A 22314-nucleotide genomic window follows, 5' to 3' on the forward strand; every position below is an offset into this window, starting at 1 on the left:
ACGTCATATTCCCTGGCCGGAAAAGGAGGGGACGCCTTGAGAACTACACTTCCCGTCATGCTTCCAGTCAGAGCTGAGGATTCATTGGCTTACAGAACCCACGTGACTGTCTCTCTTCTATACGTGGCTTTGTGATGGAGTTTATGGCAGAACCCCTGTTTGATTTATTGTCTGGTGCTACCTTGCACTAAGGATATCTCCGAATGAGTTTAATAGATATATTATATTAATTAATAGATATATTATTATAATACTTGCGGTCACAATACATCTAGATTTAAATCATTTTTGTTTATTACATATAGGACCAACAATGTACGCACTGCTTTACATGCTGTGCGTTACACCAGTTCCTGTACTCAGGTTTATAATCTCCTATACATACATTCAAATACTATGGCCAATTTTAGACAGTAACGAGCCAATTAGCCTTACAGCATGGAGTGTGAAGGGAAACCATGCAAGCACAGGACAACTCCATGCAGATAGATTCCTGGCAGGGATTCAAACCACAGGCCCAGTGCTACAAGGTACAACTGATAACCACTAAGCCATATATATTCTTCAAGTTCCCAGATTATATATTACCAAAAGTATTGGGACACCTGCCTTTATACGCACACGAACTTTAATGGCATCCCAGTCTTACTCCGTAAGGTTTGATATTGAGTTGGCCCAAGGTCCATAAAGACATGGATGAGCGAGTTTGGGGTCGAAGAACTTGACTGGCCTGCACAGAGTCCTGACCTCAACCTGATAGAACACCTTTGGGATGAATTAGAACAGAGACTGTGAGCCAGGCCTTCTCATCCAACATCCTCACAAATGCGCTTCTGGAAGAATGGTCAAACATTCCCATAGACACACTCCTAAACCTTGTGGACAGCCTTCCCAGAAGAGTTGAAGCTGTTATAGCTGCAAAGGTTGGGCCAACTCAATACTGAACTCTACGGACTAACACTGGGATGTCAATAAAGTTAATGTGTGTGTAAAGGCAGGCGTCCCAATACGTTTGGTAATAAATGTATATAGCACGCTGGGCCGATGATGTCACAAGGGGCGGGGACACAAGTGACATCAGCCGGTGACCGGCCCCTTCGTTTTTAAAGTGATTGTAAAATCTTGTTTTTTTTATTATTATTACAAATAACAAATATGTCATACTTGCTTCCTCTGTGCTGTGGATATGCACAGAGATCCTCCTCTTCTCAGGTCCCTGTCTGGAGCTCCTGGCCCCTTCCTCCTGTTAAATGTCCCCACAGTAAGCAGCTTGCTATGGGGGAACCCGAGCCCAGTCACAGCTCTGCATGTCCATTCAGACACGGAGCTGCGGCCCTACCCCAGCCCCTTTCTATACTCAATGGCTGATGACTTTGATTGACAGCAGCAGGAGACAATGGTGCTGTGCTGCTGTCTCAGCAAATGAGGAGGGGAGTCTGGGGCAGCCTACAACATCGCTGGAGCTAGAGGGACCTCAGGTAAGTATCGGGGGCTGAGGGGGGATGCTGCACACAAAAGGAATGCATTAAGATAAAAAATCTTCTGACTTTACAACCCCTTAAAGAACCATCAGATGGTGGGAGTGGACCATTTATTTCTTTTTTTTGGTTGGCATAGTGATTGACAATGTATCTAAATTAGGGGAAATGTTTTTTTATTTTGTTTTTTTAAAATAAAGGACTGCCTACTGTAATTTTTTACACTACACCTTTTTTCTGGTTACCGGGTAGGTGTACACCATACTCATTCACATGGGGGTGGGATCTGGGGGCCCCCTTGTTAAAGGGGGCTTCCAGATTCCAATAAGCCCCCCCGCTTTCAGGCACCCACAACCACCAGCCAGGGTTGTGGGGAGGAGGCCCTGGTCACCGATGGGGCCAGTCACATGCCACAACAAAAATGAAGTGGCATGTCACATTCGGTGGGAGGAGCCACCACCGAACATGGCCTATTTAAATGAATGGAGCCCTGCTGCAGCCGTGTGCAATACACACAGCTGCAGCATGGCAGGTCACCATTTTTAGACATCAGACCACTTGTCAGATGCCTATGAAAAGCTTTCTGTCAGAGATCACTTTTCAGAGGGATGGCAAGGGCTGCCAGATGTGAGAATGAGCACTCGGCGAACTATACTGCAGCCAATCTGATCATATCAGAAAAAAGTGATTGTAAGCCCTGGTTCACACTGATGCGATTTGGCATGCAATTTGACATGTCAAATCGCATGCCAAATCGGTGGCAATGGCAGCGTCCGAATCGGTGTGATGACGTATGTGCGGCGCCGAATAGTTTTTGAACTACTTTTGGCGATTTCGGGGTGCGATTTCCATTGACATTTGTGAAGAAACCCACACAGATGTACCTGGAATTGCTCCCGAAGTCGGGACTGACATGCAGGAATGAAATTGTGTGAGTTCCTCTAAACTCGCACAATATCATTCCCACAGTCAGTGTGAACCTGGGCTAAAGGATACATTTTTTTCTAATAATAAAAAAAAATATTTGAACAGTAAACACCAGCCACTTTATTAAGTATACCTGTTCAATTGCTTGGTAACACAAACTGCTAATCAGCCAATCACACGGGAGCAACTCAATGCATTTAGGCATCTAGACTTGGTGAATACGACTTGCTGAAGTTCGAACTGAGCATCAGAATGGGATTTAAGTGACTTTGAACGTGGCATTGTTGTTGGTGCCAGACGGGCTGGTTTGAGTATTTAAAAAACTGCTGATCTACTGGGAATTTCACGCACAACCATCTCTAGGGTTTACAAAAAATATCCAGTGAGTGGCAGTTGTGTTAACGAAAACGGTTCAGGCTGATGGTGGTGGTGTGGGGGATATTTTCTGGGCACACTTTGGGCCCCTTAGTACCAATTTAGCGCCGTTTAAACTCCATGGCCTATCTGAGTATTGTTGCTGACCATGTTCATCCCTTTATGACAACAGTGTACCCATATTCTGATGGCTCCTTCCAGCAGGGAATAGCAGTTGAGTGTTTTTTTACCTTGCAGGGAATCCATTAAAGTGGTGGTAAACCCACATTTGTAAGTTTTACCTGTAGGTAAGAAAAAATAATTAAATCGCGCTACCCCTTAACCATGTGATAAACTTAATTAGAGAGTCACCAAATTAGGAATACCAGAAAAAACAAATAAAATTGGTGATGTACAAATATGTGACTGATGGCATATAGTATTGTATTACTGATATGTCCAATAATAGAAGCAATCTCGTGCCAATCAGTGAACATAAACCAATCTTTATGTGATATTATAATTACAAAATTAACATCAAAATTAATATTAAAATTAATAAAGTTTATATTGAAATCAAATAAATTAGAGATGTAGTCCATAAGTTAGGGTGACCACATTTCCAAACTGCCATGGAGGAAATGTAGTCTCGGGGTTGATGGGGAATTTTTTCGGCGGGTTATTTGTCAGGTGAATGTGCCACTTGCCACCAGATGCAGTGCCACTTGCCCCCCATAGCCTGCCACCAGATGCAGTGCTGCTGTCACTCCCTCTGCATGAGCCACATGCGTAGAAGGAAAGGAGTGGCGTCACTATCTGGAGAGTGACGATCACACCGGTCCCTGCTGCTTGCCGGAGAAGGAGGAGGTGCTGAGGTGGGTGGGGACAGCAGTTCTGCACTAGGCGCAGGCCTCGCTCCCGGTCTCACTGTCTGAGAGTAAATTGTCACTGGTTGCAAGATGCCAGGCAGCAACCAGTTCCGGAAATGTAGTAATTAGTTAGTAGGGGTGGCTGTGTCCTCTTCATTCCGGGACATTGTATTGTCCCAGAATGAAGGTGCCCGGGACCAGGGACAGACATGTCAATTGCAGGACAGTCCCGGGCAATCCAGGACACGTGGGCACCCTAGTAACTATCCGTCTAGATTTTACAGACAGAATCTGATTGGATAGCAGCGGGTGACAGTCGCTGCCCCATAGGAGTGAATAAAGGTTCCGATTGGATCCGCCTGAAAAACTGACAGGGGGACCTGATCGGAAAGGCCGTGTGAAATCGGCCTTACTCCTTGTCTTCTGTTAATTAATTTCCAGCCCGCTGGGTGGCCACTGTGCGGTTCCAAAAAGGGTCCTGTGCAGGGGCGGACTGACCATTGAGGCACTCGGGCACTGCCTGAGGGCCCCATGCCACTGAGCCTGGCCACAGGGTTGCCAGGCTCAGTAAAACCAGGGACAGTATGTAAAAATCTGTGTTTTTTTTTACATCTGTCCCTAATATGTCCAAAACCGACATGCTTTTGATGTGAAAATCCCAAGATTTTAGCTGCCCCGCCTCTGTACTGCCTCCTGGCTTGGTGGCCATCTGTAAGCCCGGGGGCCCCATAATCTTCTATTGCCCGGGGGCCCCATGAGTTGTCAGCCTGCCCCTGGTCCTGTGGGATTTTGGGTCCATTTCAGATAAAAATTTGCACCTGAATCGCACCCGAATCCGGTAAACAGAACCGCACCGGACTCCCGCACTGACACCGCAGCCACAAACGTGTGAACCCAGCAGGCCTGGTTTAAACTTTTTCGATGGGGGGGCAGTAAAAATGCAGCTGAACCACCCCCAAACTTTTAGGGCAGTGGACAGGGGGTATACATATGCCACAGAAAAAATATGACTGCTGTTGCATCTAGTGGCCGGCAAACTGAATGTGGGTGCCCTACAGTTGCCCCACAACCACATGCAGTGAACCTGTTTGTTGTGTGGGCTGGTGTAGGTTTTAAGGGGTTTAGACAGTTGGCGAGGAGGTGATAAAAACAAAAACCTCCTCGCTGCCTGTCAATTGCCCTCTGAAGAGCAATCCAAAACGAATTGCTCTTTAGAAGGCACCACATTTGTGAAAAAAAAAAACTTTAGCAATTCTCAGTAGCAGAGAGTTTAGGGGAAAGTTATACTAAAACTTTAGCAGGTCAGCAGTGCTAATTGTTTAGCTTGCCCCGTTGGGAGCCATTGATTCTATCTGTTTAATGATCAGTTGCTCCTCTTTATTATAAGGCCCTTTTCACACTACAAAATAAATCCGTTTTAATAATCCGTATTAAAATCCGTCAGATAATGTTAAAAAACGGAAGTTATACGTCCTTTATAAAATATCATTAAAGTCTAAGGGATTTTTTTATGTTCCGTAAAGATCCGTAATAGTCCGTTATAACGTACGGACGTTAGTTATAACGGAATATGTGACGGGTCTTGCACTATTTTTTGTCCATTTTTTGTCCGTTGCAAGTAACGGATATATTAACGTCCGTTATATTTTAACATTGAAGTCTATGGCGCACGGACATTAGTAAATGTCTCCGTAAATGTCCGTTATGTTAACGGACGTTAATTTTACTGAGCATGCTCAGTAAAGACTTCTGGAGCTGGACTTCAAGAAAGGGTGAAATGGTTTTTATTAACGGACGTTAGAAAGGAATGATATAACGGATGTATACGGATATATACGGATAAACATTATCCGTTTTCAATAAAGGAAGAATGGTAAAATATTTATCCGTATGTATCCGTTATTAAATCCGTTAATAAACGTCCGTTAATAGGTGTAATACGGATATTATAAAACGGACATACAATCCATAGTGTGAAAGAAGCCTAAGGTATTTCAGTAGAATGGTTGAGCTACTAAAAATCTCCAGCGTAGCTCTAATCAAATCCACTCTGCAGCTTTACCATTAGCATAGGAAAGCAGAATCAGGTGTAAGCTATAGACATCCCACCTGGGGAATCGTCACTCACTGGGTATATATATCACCTGAGCATCTTCCTACAGGATCACTCATCTCTTATCTTTGTAGAGCTGTTATCTCTGGTAGGTCTTTTTTTTTTTTTGCTGCTTGTTTTGTAATGTGCTTTTTTTTTTTTTTTTGTATTAATATAATATATATATATATATATATATATATATATATATATTTTTTTTTTTTTAAAGCTGCACTAGTTTGTAGTTCTGTATATTGGCATGTTTATATGGCTGGTACTTCTAGGAGCTGTGAGATGAGGTCTGATGCTGTCTTGCTATAAATACCAGTTGCCTGACTGTTCTGCTGGATTTGATCCTTTGGCACTAACCTGAACAAATATGTAGCCTGGTAAATGTTGCATTTCCTATGGGCATACTCCTGTTCAGGTCAGTGGTTGGGTTGCCAGCTGGCTAGTGGTTCAAAGCATTGAAGCAAGAGGGTCAGCCAGGCAACTAGGTATTATTATTATTATTTAAAGGTAGGCAACCAATAACCTTTTTGTTTTCTGTAGGCCTTGTACGTAATGGGGCTTTGGTTTATATAAAGGGGGGGGGGGTGTACAGAGCTAGGACAGTTAAGAAATGCTAGGGGTATCTGTGTTTGGATAGGGGAAGACTATTTGTGCTAGGAGGGGAAATGGGGGGGGGGGGGGGTTGGAGGGGAGATGTGTACTCAGAGGGGAAATTTTGAGGGTTAAAATTTGTGCTAGGAGGGTTGACTCTCTTTAGGAGGGGGTATTTGTGTTAATGGGGGGGGTGCAAAGATTTGTGCTGAAAGGGGGGATTTTAGCAAGGGGTGGATTTGTACTGGGGAATTTGTCACAGAACTGTAAATGAATGTGGCTTGGGGGTCCAATTTGCAGCATGTTAAACCCTAAGTGTTGTAATATTGGCCTGATTTGAAACCAACTTGTTAAATCTTGCTGTACACAATGCTGAAACCTGTGCAAGTCCTTAAAAGTATATCTAAAGGCCAAACTTTTTAGTGGTGAGAAGTTAGCACACCATCAGGTGTTTGTTGCAGTGTCATCACTGGGTAGATTCACTTTATCCAATTGTAAGCCAGAAAATGGCGGGGGGGAGGAATCTTTCAGTGAGGACTTTTGTTGCAGTGGTAGCTTTCTAAGAGGTTTATCTCATGTTTGGGGAAACTTACTTCCTGTTGTGTCTATAGGACAGAAAGTAAAGGGAGATCTCTTGAATGGGACAGATGGTGACAAACTGTCAGGTGTTTATTCCCCATCACAGCCTTTCTTAACCAGGGTTCCTCTAGGGCAGGAGTAGGCAGCCTCAGATCTCCAGCTATTTTGTAAAGTCCCATGAGACATTGCAAGACCCTAACAATCACAGACATGATGGGATTTGTAGTTTGACCACAGCTGGAGGGCTGAGGTTGCCTACCCCCTGCTCTAGGGCAAGGGGCCAGTTTTCTGTCCTTCAGGGGTCCAGACTGTGTCCAGTGGGAGTAGAAAATGCCCTGGCATCAGTGCCCCATTATCAATGAGAATGGTGGTACTCCATTGGTGTTGGTCGCATAATGCCCCAAGGGCCAGATAAAGACAAGAAAAGGGCCACATCCAGCCCCTGGGCCACTGTTTTATGCGGGGTCTTGAGCAATTTGTTTCTCAGATGTGTAATTTCTGACCCAAACCTTTTATTTGTATGAAGAGTAGTCTTTCCACTGACCACCAGAGTAAGGGGCTCCTACTGTCAAATGCGTAGGGAGGGCGAACGTATATTGGTCCTATCCCGTCTCCACTGAACAATCTAGGGGTTGTTTCACTGAGCAACAGAAGGGAGAACATATTAATTTAATGACAATGCTCATGTGCAGTTGATTGGGATTCCCAAAACCTGAGAAGTTATTTCAAGGGGTTGTTGAAAGGCTGCCCTGCTCCCTCCAAAATGGGAGGTGCATGTTTGGGCTTGGCCTAGGTTTACATTGGAACGACTTACCATGTGTTTTTTTAGATCAAATTGCATGACAAGTCGCAGCCTATTGGAGGCAATGGCAATGGTTTGAAGTTGTGCAAGTTGTTTGCGTGATTTCAAACCAGTCCTTGGTGTGAACGTGAGCTAAAGGATGGGTTCACTTTTTAAAAAATTTTTTTTTTTTTTTTTTTTTTTTTTTTTTGCAGTTACTTTTTTAGAAAAAAAAGAGCCTGTAGAGCATTACACCCACAACCTGAGTGTAGGTGCAATCTTGGGCTCCTACATTCTCTGTATAGCTGTCTTCTCATATATTGTGTGGGCAGGTAGTTACCTGAGAGCAGCTGTAAGATCAATGGACTCAAAGGATGCTCCCATATCGCATGTTTTATGCTTGGGATTTTCATCTGCAAGTATTGCAGTCACATGACCAGGGCCGCCATCAGGAATTATGAGGCCCCTTACACAGCTTCGGGCATGGGGCCCCCTAGAGCAGAGAACTGGGAGGGGGGGTGCTGCCGCCCGCAAATTGAGAAGAGGGGGGGGTGGGTGGGCGGGCCCTTTACAAATATATATATATAATTTTACACTTTACACAAAAAAAAAGGGGGGTTGCCATCCGGGGTCAGAGAGATCCGGGCCCTTTAATAAGAGAAATAAAATAAACATTTATAAAAAAAAATTGCCACATGGGGACCTCTGGGCCCTTTAATAAATAAAAAAAATATTTTTTTATAATAAAAGAAGGGGGTTGCCATCTGGGCCCCTTGCAGGTGTACTGCCTGTACCTCCCTGATGGCAGCTCTGCACGTGACCCTGTACTTACGCGCCTTTAGTTTAGCACTAGTTGGTTTCAGAAGAAAGGTAACTTATGGAGTGCATTTTATTTATTTTTGTCTGGCCAGTCTAGATGAATTGGCTCTCTTCAATCAGGAAGCACAAGCTGATGTCAGAACTTTAGGTCATACTCTGCAGAGACCCCCTACTTTAAACAGGGGGGACAAAGGTCCTTCCCTGCAGGGGACAGACTTTTCCACTTGGGCTGTGGCTTTATCAGGGCTTTAGCTGCTTTAAATATAATTTTAGGACACCTCTGTACCTGAAATGTATATTTTGCAGACTTAAAACTGAAAGTTCAGTTGGGCTCTGATCTACTTCTGGCACGTCAATTTAAGTTTAATTTCCTCGGTTACAAATGACTAAATGTGACAATGACATTATGTTTTGGTAATTGAATACTTTTTTAATAAAAATCTATTGAGATAAAAATAATTGAATGTGCTCTAATCATTCTGGTTGGCACCCATCAGGTCTTTTTATCACCTGATGGGTGCTGTTGACACTACAAAGTCCTGATGAGGTTAAATGTTTACCCACTGTACTGAGATTTGGAGATCAGATGGCAAATGCCAGTGTGGACGGTCAGCTTTCTGATCCAAGAAGCAAGTGCAGAAGTGTTGGTTTTGTTATACTGTACCTGTTGCCAATATCCAATCCGTGCCTCATTATCTCTTCCCCAGATCATTACAAATTCCATAATGAAGTCCTCTCCTGTTAATGTGAAGAAGATGGTGGCTATGAGCAAGAACACACCTCAAAGGACCATGGGAAGAAACGTGAGGGCAAAATACTCAAGCTATATCTACAGGGTATTAAAACAGGTAGGTTCTGCACTTTACAGACCTAAACTGAAGATCCAGGTGGGCCACTTGGTGTTCTGCAGGGATGGTTTAGCTATGACCTCATCATGGTGACCTCAGACTTCCAAACTAGCTCCTAATTATAATTCAGTATCTTTAGACTGAGTGCTTGATGTCGTGGCTGGGTTTCTTTTTTATTCCCATTGACTTGGTTTCCTACAGTTCTGTGAACTTTTCATGCAGAAGGGATAAATGACTTGTGTGCTGGGTTTGCCTTGATCTGCTGTGACTAGTTGACAGCATTGATTGTAATCCCCAGATCTCATTCTTGTGAACCATGAGAATGACTTCCCAAATATGTTGACTCTGAAGTCCCTGGCAGGCTGTTATGACCTGGCTTGTAGCTTGGTGAGGTGACAGACTTGTTGCCTCCTATTGTAAGATGGCTGGCATAGTTGACGTTGTACCTGCATACTGTGATTTCTTCAATGGAGACAGTCTTATCTAGTGGCTCCCAACACAACCATAAATACCAGCATGTCCTTCCAACGGTAAAAACAAGAAATCTGGTCTTTGGATTCAACCCCCTCTCTGCTGGGCCGTCTTTAATGTTGATTGGCCCCTGGGAAAAAATTCCTTTGGTTTTGTGGCCAATGCAATTTTTGCTATGAGACATGCAATTAAAATCAGTTTATGTATCAGATCAGGTAGTGATTGCGGTTGGTTGCTAGAGGTTGCAGCTCACTGATTAGTTGCTAGAGATTACAGCACATGATTTCTTCTAGTTTGGTTGCTAGAGATTACTGTACAGTAATACTGCTCATTGATTGGTTGCTAAAGGTGGCCTCAGCTATTTGAATGCTCACTTTATTTACATATAAATTATGGTTATTTACATGTAAAAAAAACAGGGTCTGCAGGTGAGTCATCTGTACACAATGTGGCAGAGCTGGGCAGCATTAGTAGCAGCACTTCACACTGAGATATCAGGACACAGGACTAAAACTTCAAAGACCTTTAAACTGGTATGAGGCAGCTGCTTTGGGGCCCAGGGCAGCTCCCCCTTTGCCCTGCCTTAAAGGTGACCCTGCCCCCTCTGAGGCGATCAGTTCAGAGATTTACTTGCCTTATCTTGTTGTAAACCACTTTGGAGTTTTGACCGCAATCTTGAACGATAAACTGTAAATGGATTTGTAAAAGATCTGACCAGGTTAGATGCTGACTTTCATAAAACTAAAAATCCCAGTCTCTTGGAGGGGCTCTAGTGCAGAGATCTTGCCTTCAGCATCTGTGGATCTGAACGAATGGTAACGGGCCACCCCAACTAGAACTATTGGTACAACCCTTGCCCATTTTCTAAATGTTCATGTAACCTAGGGAGCACACTCTGCTCCCTGAGTGCTTTCGTCATATACCGCTTCCTCCCGGTCTGACTATAGATATCAGATATTCCAACCGCTGACAACTACAAACAAGACAATACTCATCTGTTTTTCTGAGCATGACCTGTTTATTAGAACCAGTATACAAGTCTTGTATACAGTTAAAGAGGAGGTTCCGCCCTCCTGCTCACATTACTCTTAACAATACACCTGTAACCAGAAACATAAATTAACATGAGCTAATTAACCCCTTAAAGCAGCCGATGTGACTCCCTAACTACAAAACACATTATCGTACGTGTCTACACATTATCCCTGTAATTGTATGAAGGGATAATTGGCACAACTAACAATGGGTGTAAGAAGCCACACTAGACTCATTTACATTATAACAGACAGGTGGCTGAGTTGACATCGGCATCTCCTAAATGTATGTGTCCCAACATTATGAATCGGTCACTTTTTCTAATATGGCATATACAGGGTTCTCAGTCTGTGTCTTGGGGGACATGGACCTGAATCCAAAGTAACACCACCTCAAGGGTCCTCAGGCATACAGCTCGCAAAAAGCACCATTCTCTCCTGCCCCCTCAAATGCCAGGATCCATAATTCTTCAGCCAGAGGTAGGGTTGCCACCTCATCCCCTTAAAAAGGAACACATATTAATTACACAGGTTCTGTGGCTAATTAAGGTGGTAATTAGACTCATTTGGTGCCTTACCTGCATTAAATTAACCTCAGAACCTGTGTAATTCATATGTGTTCCTTTTTAAAGGGATGAGGTGGCAACTCTAGCCAGAGGCCAGCATTCAGTCGCATCCAAAAAGCCCCTGTTGTGAGTGGCACAGCTTTGTCTGTTCACAAAATGGTCAGGCGCAGAGAATCTGTGGCTGGCTATTTGGTCTAACAGGTAATTTTTATCTTTCAGAGCAGTCCGGAGCAGATCATCCATATCTCAAAGGACATAATGGGTTCCATAGCTTCTGAAGCTGCTAGACTTTGCCTGTACAACAAGAGAAGGACCATCACAAAGCGAGAGGTTGAGAGCGCCATGAAGCACATCTTGGCTGGAGGGCATCCTAATTCTGCTGTTCATGCTCCTGCAAGTCAATGAAGAGAATGTTTGTTTATTTTTGTCTTAATTTTGCTTTTTAAATATTGTGTATAATAAAACATTTTAAAACGATACAGGCCTCAAGTGGCTTTTTGGTGCATTACAGCATGTTGGGAGGGAGTTTGTTATTTCTTGTCTTCAAACTTGGCTTCTTAAAGGACTTGTAATGGTAACAAAAATCCAAAATAGCTTCCTTTACCTTAGTGCAGTCCTCCTTCACTTACCTCATCCTTCCATTTTGCTTTTAAATGTCCTTATTTCTTCTGAGAAGTCCTCACTTCCTGTTCTGTCTTTAACTACACACAGTAATGCAAGGCTTTCTCCCTGGTGTGGAGTGTCATGCTCGCCCCCCTCCCTTGGACTACAGGAGAGTCAGGACGCTTTCTACGTTGCAGATAAAGGAGCTGTGTTTTTTTGGCATTGAAGGGGTTAACACTAGGGGGTGAGGAAGGGGTTAAATGTGTACCCTGAATTGTGTTCTAACTGTGGGGGGAGACTGGGGGAGGTGACCAATTGTGTCCCTATGTACAAGGGACATAGATCGGTCTCCTCTCTCCCCTGACAGGACATGGATCTCTGTTTACACACAGAGATCCATGTCCTTGTAACCGCCGATTGCCTGGCGGACATCACGGCCGCCAGGCACGCACATCGGAATCTCAGGCGGGCGGGCGCACCCTCTAGTGGCCTGGAAGTGCAGAGGACGCATATATGCGTTCTCTCAGAGAATTAGAGCCACCATGCAGCAGCACATATTCGTACGGCTGTCGGTAAGTGGTTAAATCTAGCTGATATTTATTGTATCAGATCAGGCAGTGATTGGTTGCTAGAGGTTACAGCACACATTATGGCTCTCTCGTTGCTAGAGGTTACAGCACACATTATGGCGCACTCTCTCGCTGCTAGAGGTTACATCACTTTATTTCTAGTTGTTTGGTTGCTAGAGACTGCTGTACAGTTATACTGGTTGTTGAAGGTTACAACACATGATATACATATGAATGTCAACTTTATTTGCATATGAATGACTGGTTACATGTAAACACAGGGTCTGCAGGTGAGTCATCTGTACACAATAGGGCAGAGCTGGGCAGCATTAGTATCGGCACTTCACACTGATATTGGGACATGGCACAGGACTAAAACTTCAAGGGAATTTAAATTAAGATAAATGGCAAATATGAGGCAGCTGCTTTGGGGCATAGGGCAGCTACCCCTTTTGCCCTGCCTTAAAGACGGCCCTGGGTATTACTTCAAAGTACCTGCAGCTAGAGAGGTCAGGGGAGACTTGGCTTAATGATTGTAAAACTGCACCTGTGCCAGACTACAGAAATTAATTTAATGCTTGTCTTAACCCTAAAAATAAACCCATGCTGCAGCAGCTAGCATATTGGGGTCTAGCTTTAATGGAACTTCTGCCGGTAGACTTTTTATACTGCTCAAAGTACCAATAGGTTGGAATACAGCTGCAACACTCATTGTCCAGCTTGCATGATCGATAATCTCTCGGTGATCTGATGGCATATTGTATGAACCAGAAGCCATGGCTCACTAAAATGATCCTCCTGGTAACTACTGGGACTTGACAGCCTGATTTAGGAGGCCGTTTGAGATAAAATGCAGCTTTCCGGCATATATGGGACAATTTCAAAACTCTAAATATCTGCTAAAGAACTGTTTAGAAATATGCAGCATCCATCTGCTCTTGTGGTTATCAAGTTGCTGACCGAGAACTAAATCTTGTGACTCAACAGTTATGTATTTGTTGTAGGGTCAGTGACTCTGCAGACTAAAACCAATACTGGCAAATCCACTCATCAGTCAGCATTTTCGGGTAATCCGTGGCACTCTATGAAGTGCCACAGATTCATACTTGGGTAAGGCTGTTCAGGATGCAAGGTATGGTTGAGGGCAGTGGCGTTGTCCTGCATGCGCCTCGTTTGTCTTTTTTCCGTTATCAGGCGTCCAATCGCAGTGCCTGTTTCAGGTAACAGACCCGAGCACCTGATTGGCTGAGAGGTGGTTCAGTGTTGGCAAAGTGAATTCCTTCGCTAACACAATGGTGAGCGCCTAGCATGGCGCCCGCTGTCAACCTTTTTGGACGCCTATAGCTCTAATCGGGTGCTTCCAAAACACTCCGTCGCTGTAATTCAGGTGCCCGAAAAGGGGCCGGATACCTTAATAGGGGGTGTCAACGGCAACCATAGATGGATTCGTGCATTAATCTATGGTGCTAGAGCGGTGCCAGTAGAGTAAAGTGACCAGATTATTTATTTATATATATATATATATATATATATATATATATATATATATATATATATATATATATATATATATATATATATATATATATAAATATTTTTGGCAAATGGTAAACTATTTTATAAGCATATATTTTTAAATTGATATATGCAGTGTATGTGCTATGTGTTTATGGAATGATTTATTATATATATATATATATATATATTTTTTTTTTTTTTTTTTTTTCTCACATTTCATCCATGAGATAAATAAAAGGTAACCACTGGCCCAGCATATTGGTGGTCAGTGTGCCTCCTGTATGCTGGTGCTACATGCAGGAGGGTGCTACGTACAGAGTGCAGGGTTCGGGAGGGTGCTACGTACAGAGTGCAGGGTTCGGGAGGGTGCTACGTACAGAGTGCAGGGTTCGGGAGGGTGCTACGTACAGAGTGCAGGGTTCGGGAGGGTGCTACGTACAGAGTGCAGGGTTCGGGAGGGTGCTACGTACAGAGTGCAGGGTTCGGGAGGGTGCTACGTACAGAGTGCAGGGTTCGGGAGGGTGCTACGTACAGAGTGCAGGGTTCGGGAGGGTGCTACGTACAGAGTGCAGGGTTCGGGAGGGTGCTACGTACAGAGTGCAGGGTTCGGGAGGGTGCTACGTACAGAGTGCAGGGTTCGGGAGGGTGCTACTGATGCGGAATCAGGGTTATCCATACTACCGGAAGATTTCAAAATGGCTATGGGTGCAATCAAAATCAGACTACATGATGCTCACCTCTCAGCTTCGATCCCAACAGGAAGAACAAAAACCCTGCTGGTTCTTTTATTTAAAACACAGAGAAAATATCACACAACACACCCATCAATCCCTCCCCATCACCCTTGTGAGTCTTTTATTGGCCAGTTCATAGAAGGGCCTCTTCATATAGCTCAACTTAAGTTCCTTTCCGACGTCACAAATTCCTTTTCAGGTCTGTAAAATACAGGATGTGGGGGATGGGCAAAGTCAGTTTCCTATAGAGAATCCACAATTGCTTATCCAAAGTGAAATTTCCAGGAATGCAGGGGAGTGAATAGAGACACACATGTAATGGAGGATAGCAGGATCTGTTCTTGTATAATGTTGGATTCATAACTTTAGGACAAAATCTGAAGAATCATTTCAAGGAAAATATACACTCCATTTCAGTGGTTCTAATCATAACACAAAAATATTCATTTTAGTTTCACGTCTATCACAGCCCCCCCTTGAAATGAATATTTCATCAGTTCATTCTCTTTGTTATTTCTTAACAGACAAGGACGGTAATGGAGGACATGGTCAATATAACAAAACATTATCATAACCAATATAAACAGAATTGCTATACCTATTTGAGTACAAATGTGTTATCACCCAAAATATTGTCCGCAGGTGACATTCTAAATGCCCCCCCTTGTTCACCTAATATCCTGTATAAGGCCATCATTTTATACAAAGTCATTTGTGTAGTGGCCTCTAGGTGTTCAGTAATATACTGGAATGCATCCTTGTTTATAGTTAACAAACCTCTATTGACCATAGCAACCAGAATTTATCCAATCTACATTTACATTACTAAGTTAAATTTCATAAAAGCATCCGTTCCCACCAAATTACTATATTTCCCTTCATTAGCATTTTAATTTTATATTGGGCTCTGTCCTAAATATTTTATTTCCTAAAGAAACTTTATTACATTACACTAGTTTTCAGGACTGATCATGCAGCATGAATATTCTTGTCGCATGTCTGTTTAAACAAACATAGCAGCCTTCAGCATAAACGAACATACAGAAGTTTCATTGTTCCCCTACATGGATCCAAATATAAGAGATCAATTATTCTTCCATTAATACATTCGTCAATCTGAAGCCTAGAAAGTGACATTTTAATCCATAAATCATCATCATCTGCATCATCTATCCATATTGTATTTTTATTTTTAAACTATTTTAACTGACTTTCTTAAGCTATGCAGATTAACACCATTATCATTCTCTTTAAAATGACACCCTCAAAGTAAGGTATCCTTCAAACCAAATGGTGCAAAAACCCACAGTTTAGTAACATATGAGAGAAAGAAAGAATGAGAGAGAAAGAAAGAAAGAAAGAAAGAGCAAAAGAAAGAGAGAGAGAGAGAAAAAGATAGAAAGGAAAAGAAAGAGAAAAATAATACTTTATTAATAAGGGCTTTCTTTCAGATCTTCTAATGATTGTGTACAAATTACCTTTTATTATTAAAGAAAGATTTACCCTCATAATACGCTTCCATAGTTTACTTAACATAAACTCTGATATTTATTTATTTTTCCCTTCAAACTAGGCAAAGTTGAGGATGTTTACACTGGGAGTCGGATTTCAAGCTAGCACTCACTCCTGTAAACCACCACAGCCTGTAACCTGATCTGCTGTTAATGACCTCTAAGGGAAAACATCTGTCCCCCCCCATGCTTGGAGCAGATTGTACAAGTTTTAGACCATATACAATCCAATCGAATTGCATCGTTTTTCTCATTTTTAACTCTTTTTCAAAAATTTTAAAACATATTTGGTTTGTACATCTGCCAAAAATCATGTACACCACATTATAACATGACATTCCTTAACTTCCAATAGCGACAAAAGATCGCTTAGAGGACAAATCTCATGAAATCCACTGACCAGTCCCTGCGCATGAACCGACCATTGTTTTCTTTCGATAATGTCACTCATAATCTATATTTTATCCGAAATGTCACTTTATAATAACTTTTAACACTTGTTTATTTTTTAATTTCATTTTTACAATTTTTATAATAATATTTTTTATAAAGTTTTTTAGATTGAACATAACTTTCATATTTTAATATTTTTCTCTGGGGAACCTTATAATAAACCAAACCCAAGTTTAGAATCTGTTGTAAACATTGCTCAAACCTCAACTTATTAATTCTTACAACCAGATCTGTAGGATTTCAGTTAAACATAAAATACCATGTTGTTTACCATTTACTGAATTGTATACAATTCTTCACACAATCTCAATCAACAATTTTCCCATTAAACCTTTGTTCTAATCCCATGCATGTTTTGACATGTCATAATACATTTTCAGTTGTTGGGGTAAACATATTCATAAACATTTACAGGCAGAATTAAACTTAATTATCTCATTAGAGAACTTCTTTACACTCTGACATTAATTAACTAATTACCCCATATAACCGGGACCCCCCCTTTGAGATATTCCAACCCACAAACCCCAGTGGTCACAATCCCATGTATTTGAAAAAAGATATATAATTTCATTCAGATTTGGGCGGCACAATCCATAATATCACTCATCTTCCAGAGAATATTTTCGAAGGAACCTCTTAATCATCACCCAGGGGATATTGGTAATTATCGGTACCTACATCAGGAATGTGAGAAAAACTCGTACACGAATATTAGTTACCTATTTTCAAAAGCGGTCACATAATCATAGCTCATAACAATCTAATCTAGAGACTGTCTCAAACAAGATTTCAGAAAGGGATAATGTATTGAATGCTCCCCCCTTGGGGCCACTTACCCACTTAACCCTGAGGATGGCATGGCACAGCATGTGGAATAAAACCATTTAAATGTACTATGTAAAATGTTCTACTGTTCCAATGTGATACCCAGAATCTCCTCATCCCTCATTTGTGACTTGTGAACACAGCTTCTGTAGTCATGAACGCCAGGATTTACACACTCTCTCTACCGCTTTTGGGCACCCCATGAGGTCAAGGCATTGAGGTCGGGGCACACATGACAGCATATGAGCGGATTCTACCTTCAGGTAGGTCTGCCACTCCCATCTACATCATTCTCATCCCAACGCGTCTGTCCAGCGAAGTGGCATTGTAGTTACCCCCCCTGGACAGACTAAGGAGAGAATGAAGAAGAAGGCCCGTGGGCCGGAGGGCACAGAATCCAGTAAGGGCAGCGGGCAGGAGGCGACACCATATGCGTTCAGAACGAGGCAAAGCCTTCAGCAGGGAAGAGCATCCAGGCAGGCCCATGCTTCCTCCAGCCGGGCAGACAGTTGGGCAGAACGTAAGGGGAAGGAAGGGGCACGGCCTCAAGCAGTCGGGCGGGGCCCATGCTTCCAGCAGGCATCGTGGGCAGAACATGAGGGAAATTAAGACAATAACAGGCCCTGGGTATCACATTACAACAACCAAACTGGAAAAAACCTCTATGTATCAAGTCAAAATACAGTGCATGGCATCGTCAGTGTAAGTGTAAGTGGGCAACCCAGATGGGACAGGTCCCCGCAGAACACGCATTCAATCTATCCGATTAAAAGGATAAAAAAACGGGACGAAATAATTCACCTAAATTAATTCTCTGTAGAAGATTTTAACTGTAAAATAAAGACTTAACAATTGCTTATTATGTGCATCAAATGTCTGTTCCATATTTTTTAAACCTCAGGAGAAATATCCCATTATTTACTGATTACCGTTTATTAATTGCGACAAAGCAACTGAAATCGTAGACTCTAACGGACATAGACAGTGCAATATCCCAAGTCAACCTTTTGTTAAAAAAAACTCTGTGTTACAAAAAAAACTGTCTCCTAGGTTGTCGTCCCTGGGGGGGGGAGAGGGGGGGGCTATCCTCCAACTTGCAAATGTGGCAGAGCTCACGGCGGGCAGGATGCGGGGGTCCGGACCTCCCACATTCCTCACACACCCAGTTCTATCCCCCCACCAGGGAGGGGGCAGGAGTATATATTATATCAGGGAGGCATCCCAGAAGTATATATAAAAAAAACAGCAAAAATAACAATAAGCCCCATTGTACACATAGATTCGGATATAAAAATAGTCTGCGTTATCCCAAAAACCTCAAAGGTCTGTGAATCAAAAAGATACATCAGCAGCTGCTGAGAACACCAGACCCATGTGTTTTGTTTAAAAAAACTATTTCACTATGTTTTTCTGTTTTTCTGAAATCAATAAAGGCAAGTTACCATTATCTATCAAAGAAACAGAAACACAAAAAAAACTGTCAGCTACACTCTCGACTGTTATCACACAGCCAGCTTACGCTGCAAAGGGGGGGGGGGAGAGGGTAGGGGCCATCACTGCCTGCGTTACTCCAGCAGAGAAATCTGAAACTCCAAAAAAAAAAGTCTGCTGATAGAACTCCACACAGCCTGGAGAGGGGAGGGGGGAGGGAAAAAGGTAAAAAAAATTGGCTGCAGAGCGTGTGTGCTCGTCTCCCATTTAAAGTGGGCTGCTAACAGCCCTCAGAACAAGAATGCATGTAAAAAAAACGCACGGACAGACAATAAAACAACACAAAACACACAAAATACACGGCTCTTTCAGCCCCTAATTCTTAACCCCTAACCCCAAAAATGTAACCCCAATTTAGCTTAATCCCATAAAGTTTAACCACTAACCCCAAAAATGTAAAACCCTCAGTGCCCCCCCCAAAAGAAGGCAAAACGAACCCCAATCTTCTAATTTCGACTAGAGAGATTTGGTACACATATGGCACAAGCCATATGCATAGCAAACCCATAAAGATCCAACTTCCTTAGTGGCTATCCTTATTCCGTTTTGACTAAAGAGATTTGGTATACATATGGCACAAGCCATATGTATAGCAAACCCATAAAGATCCAACTTCCTTAGTGGCTATCTTTATTCCGTTTCGACTACCCAAGCCAAAAAACTCAGTCCGCTCGTCTTAGCGACTATCGAACCCCCAAATCCTCTTCTTTCAGACCAGACATATTGACATGTGCATACTACCTCACTTAACCAAACACCAGTAAATCACTGATGCTTATAATAGGAAGGAGCCCGGGACAGACATGCACACATAAACATCTCCACCCCAAGACACGCTTACCATGCGTCACCGGCTCAGGACCCCTGAAAGAAAAATACTGTCCGCCACCGCCTACAGACATAGACCCCTGAAACAGTCACATTCAAACTAACACAACACTTAAACATAAAAACACAGGTATCAACCGGCAGACGGGACAAAGGGTTACAAGCGTTGCTCAAGAAATCTCGTCTTTGATTGGGTGAGGCGCAGCACGACCAAAAGAATGAAGTGCGTCTGCACGGAAGTAGACCGCTGCAAAAAAAACGCAGCCATGGAGGTGATCAGTCACCATCCGTACAGACGTACCCCACCACATCCCGGGGTGCTGCATCTTCCCAATAGAGCAAAACAAACGTTGGGCGCCAATTGATGCGGAATCAGGGTTATCCATACTACCGGAAGATTTCAAAATGGCTATGGGTGCAATCAAAATCAGACTACATGATGCTCACCTCTCAGCTTCGATCCCAACAGGAAGAACAAAAACCCTGCTGGTTCTTTTATTTAAAACACAGAGAAAATATCACACAACACACCCATCAATCCCTCCCCATCACCCTTGTGAGTCTTTTATTGGCCAGTTCATAGAAGGGCCTCTTCATATAGCTCAACTTAAGTTCCTTTCCGACGTCACAAATTCCTTTTCAGGTCTGTAAAATACAGGATGTGGGGGATGGGCAAAGTCAGTTTCCTATAGAGAATCCACAATTGCTTATCCAAAGTGAAATTTCCAGGAATGCAGGGGAGTGAATAGAGACACACATGTAATGGAGGATAGCAGGATCTGTTCTTGTATAATGTTGGATTCATAACTTTAGGACAAAATCTGAAGAATCATTTCAAGGAAAATATACACTCCATTTCAGTGGTTCTAATCATAACACAAAAATATTCATTTTAGTTTCACGTCTATCACACTACGTACAGAGTGCAGGGTTCGGGAGGGTGCTACGTACAGAGTGCAGGGTTCGGGAGGGTGCTACGTACAGAGTGCAAGGTTCAGGAAGGCTCCCTCGCCCCTATCCTGAAACTATCCCCCTGTGTGCTGAGAGAAGCTGCTGCTGGGTGCACAGGGGGATTAGGTCTGCTGAAGGGGGGTGGGAGAGTTGAATCCTGGACAGGGAGAAGGATCATGGCTGATCCCATAGAGGGATTGGTATAGGAGATTGTGAGCCCCCCCCCCCCCCCTCCAAACACACACACAGATTAATGCTTATTAAATATCCATTGAAAAAATGGTTCGCAGGTTGCAGTGTGAACTGTAAAATGGTACAGGAATCGGATCGCATGGGTGTCAACACCCATGCGATCCTATTCCAGTGTGGACAAAAAAGAGTCCTGCACCACTCTGATGTAAATGTGATGGGATTTCAGCCATACAGTTGCACAGACATCCCATGTAATGTGCATGCCAATGCGGATCACATGTGATGTCTGTGATTGCACAAGTGTGAACGTGAAATTATGAGCTGTGTGATACAGAGATTTGTAGAGGGGAATGGAGTGTGTAAGGGGTGATGATAGTGTAGAGGGGGAGTAGAAGTTACATTGGATAGGGGGATGGGAGATCTGAATCAGAATTGAGGGGGAAATTAGACTAGAAGGGAGAGTGAGAAGTTGCACTGGATAAGATAAGATAAAAGTCCTGAATCTAGGTGATAGGCTGTGGCTGTGTCAGGGGGGCAGAGTGTGAGGGGGGGGGGGCAGAACGGAATACACAGGCTGGGGGCAATGAGTTGGAGGAACAATCCACCATGAGACAGAGAAGGAGAGTACAGGAGAGACTGCATTGAGACTGTCCTGGGCACAATCAGTGGGACAAGGAAGGGAGGATGTGAGCAGGACAAGTATCTAGAAGGGGGAGGGGTAAGAAACTTACAGAGGTTGATGGAAGATCATGCTGAGCTCCCTGCACTGAGCCATGCAGGGAGATTGCCAGGAGGCTGAGCAGGGGCGTTGCTAGGTGGCAAAAAGACCAGGGGCTTCAGCCCGAAGCCGAGCCGCCACCTGGGGGGGGGGGGGGGGGCTTGTAGCGCGGTCGGTGGAGTGGCGCGGCGCAGGGTGACCTACCTGACACATACCCTGACCTAAGTGAGTGTGTGTGTGTCAGTACACACTGACATAACCTGCATACACTAACACGACCAGACTCCACTGACCACTGAGACCAGACTCCACTGACACCAGACTCCACTGACCACTGAGACCAGACTCCACTGACCACTGAGACCAGACTCCACTGACCACTGAGACCAGACTCCACTGACCACTGAGACCAGACTCCACTGACCACTGAGACCAGACTCCACTGACCACTGAGACCAGACTCCACTGACCACTGAGACCAGACTCCACTGACCACT

The 22314-nt window shown here is 43.4% G+C and overlaps 1 protein-coding gene across 2 annotated transcripts; it reads left to right on the top strand.

Annotated features, from left to right (window-relative positions):
• Positions 1–150: 150 nt before the first annotated feature.
• On the top strand, positions 151–11894 carry LOC120940650 (histone H2B.2-like). Of its 2 annotated transcripts, none has more exons than XM_040353639.1 (3): positions 151–174; positions 9210–9350; positions 11641–11894. In XM_040353639.1, exons 2-3 carry the CDS (start codon positions 9228–9230, stop codon positions 11824–11826), a joined length of 309 nt encoding a protein of 102 aa, XP_040209573.1. In that variant the 5' UTR covers positions 151–174; positions 9210–9227; the 3' UTR covers positions 11827–11894. The 2 variants fall into 2 exon arrangements, with proteins under 2 accessions (XP_040209573.1, XP_040209566.1); XM_040353632.1 differs by lacking the exon at positions 151–174 and adding an exon at positions 5721–5829.
• Positions 11895–22314: the final 10420 nt, after the last annotated feature.

The sequence above is a fragment of the Rana temporaria genome, chromosome 1 (genome assembly GCF_905171775.1).
Source record: "Rana temporaria chromosome 1, aRanTem1.1, whole genome shotgun sequence".
Classification (NCBI taxonomy): Eukaryota; Metazoa; Chordata; class Amphibia; order Anura; family Ranidae; genus Rana; species Rana temporaria.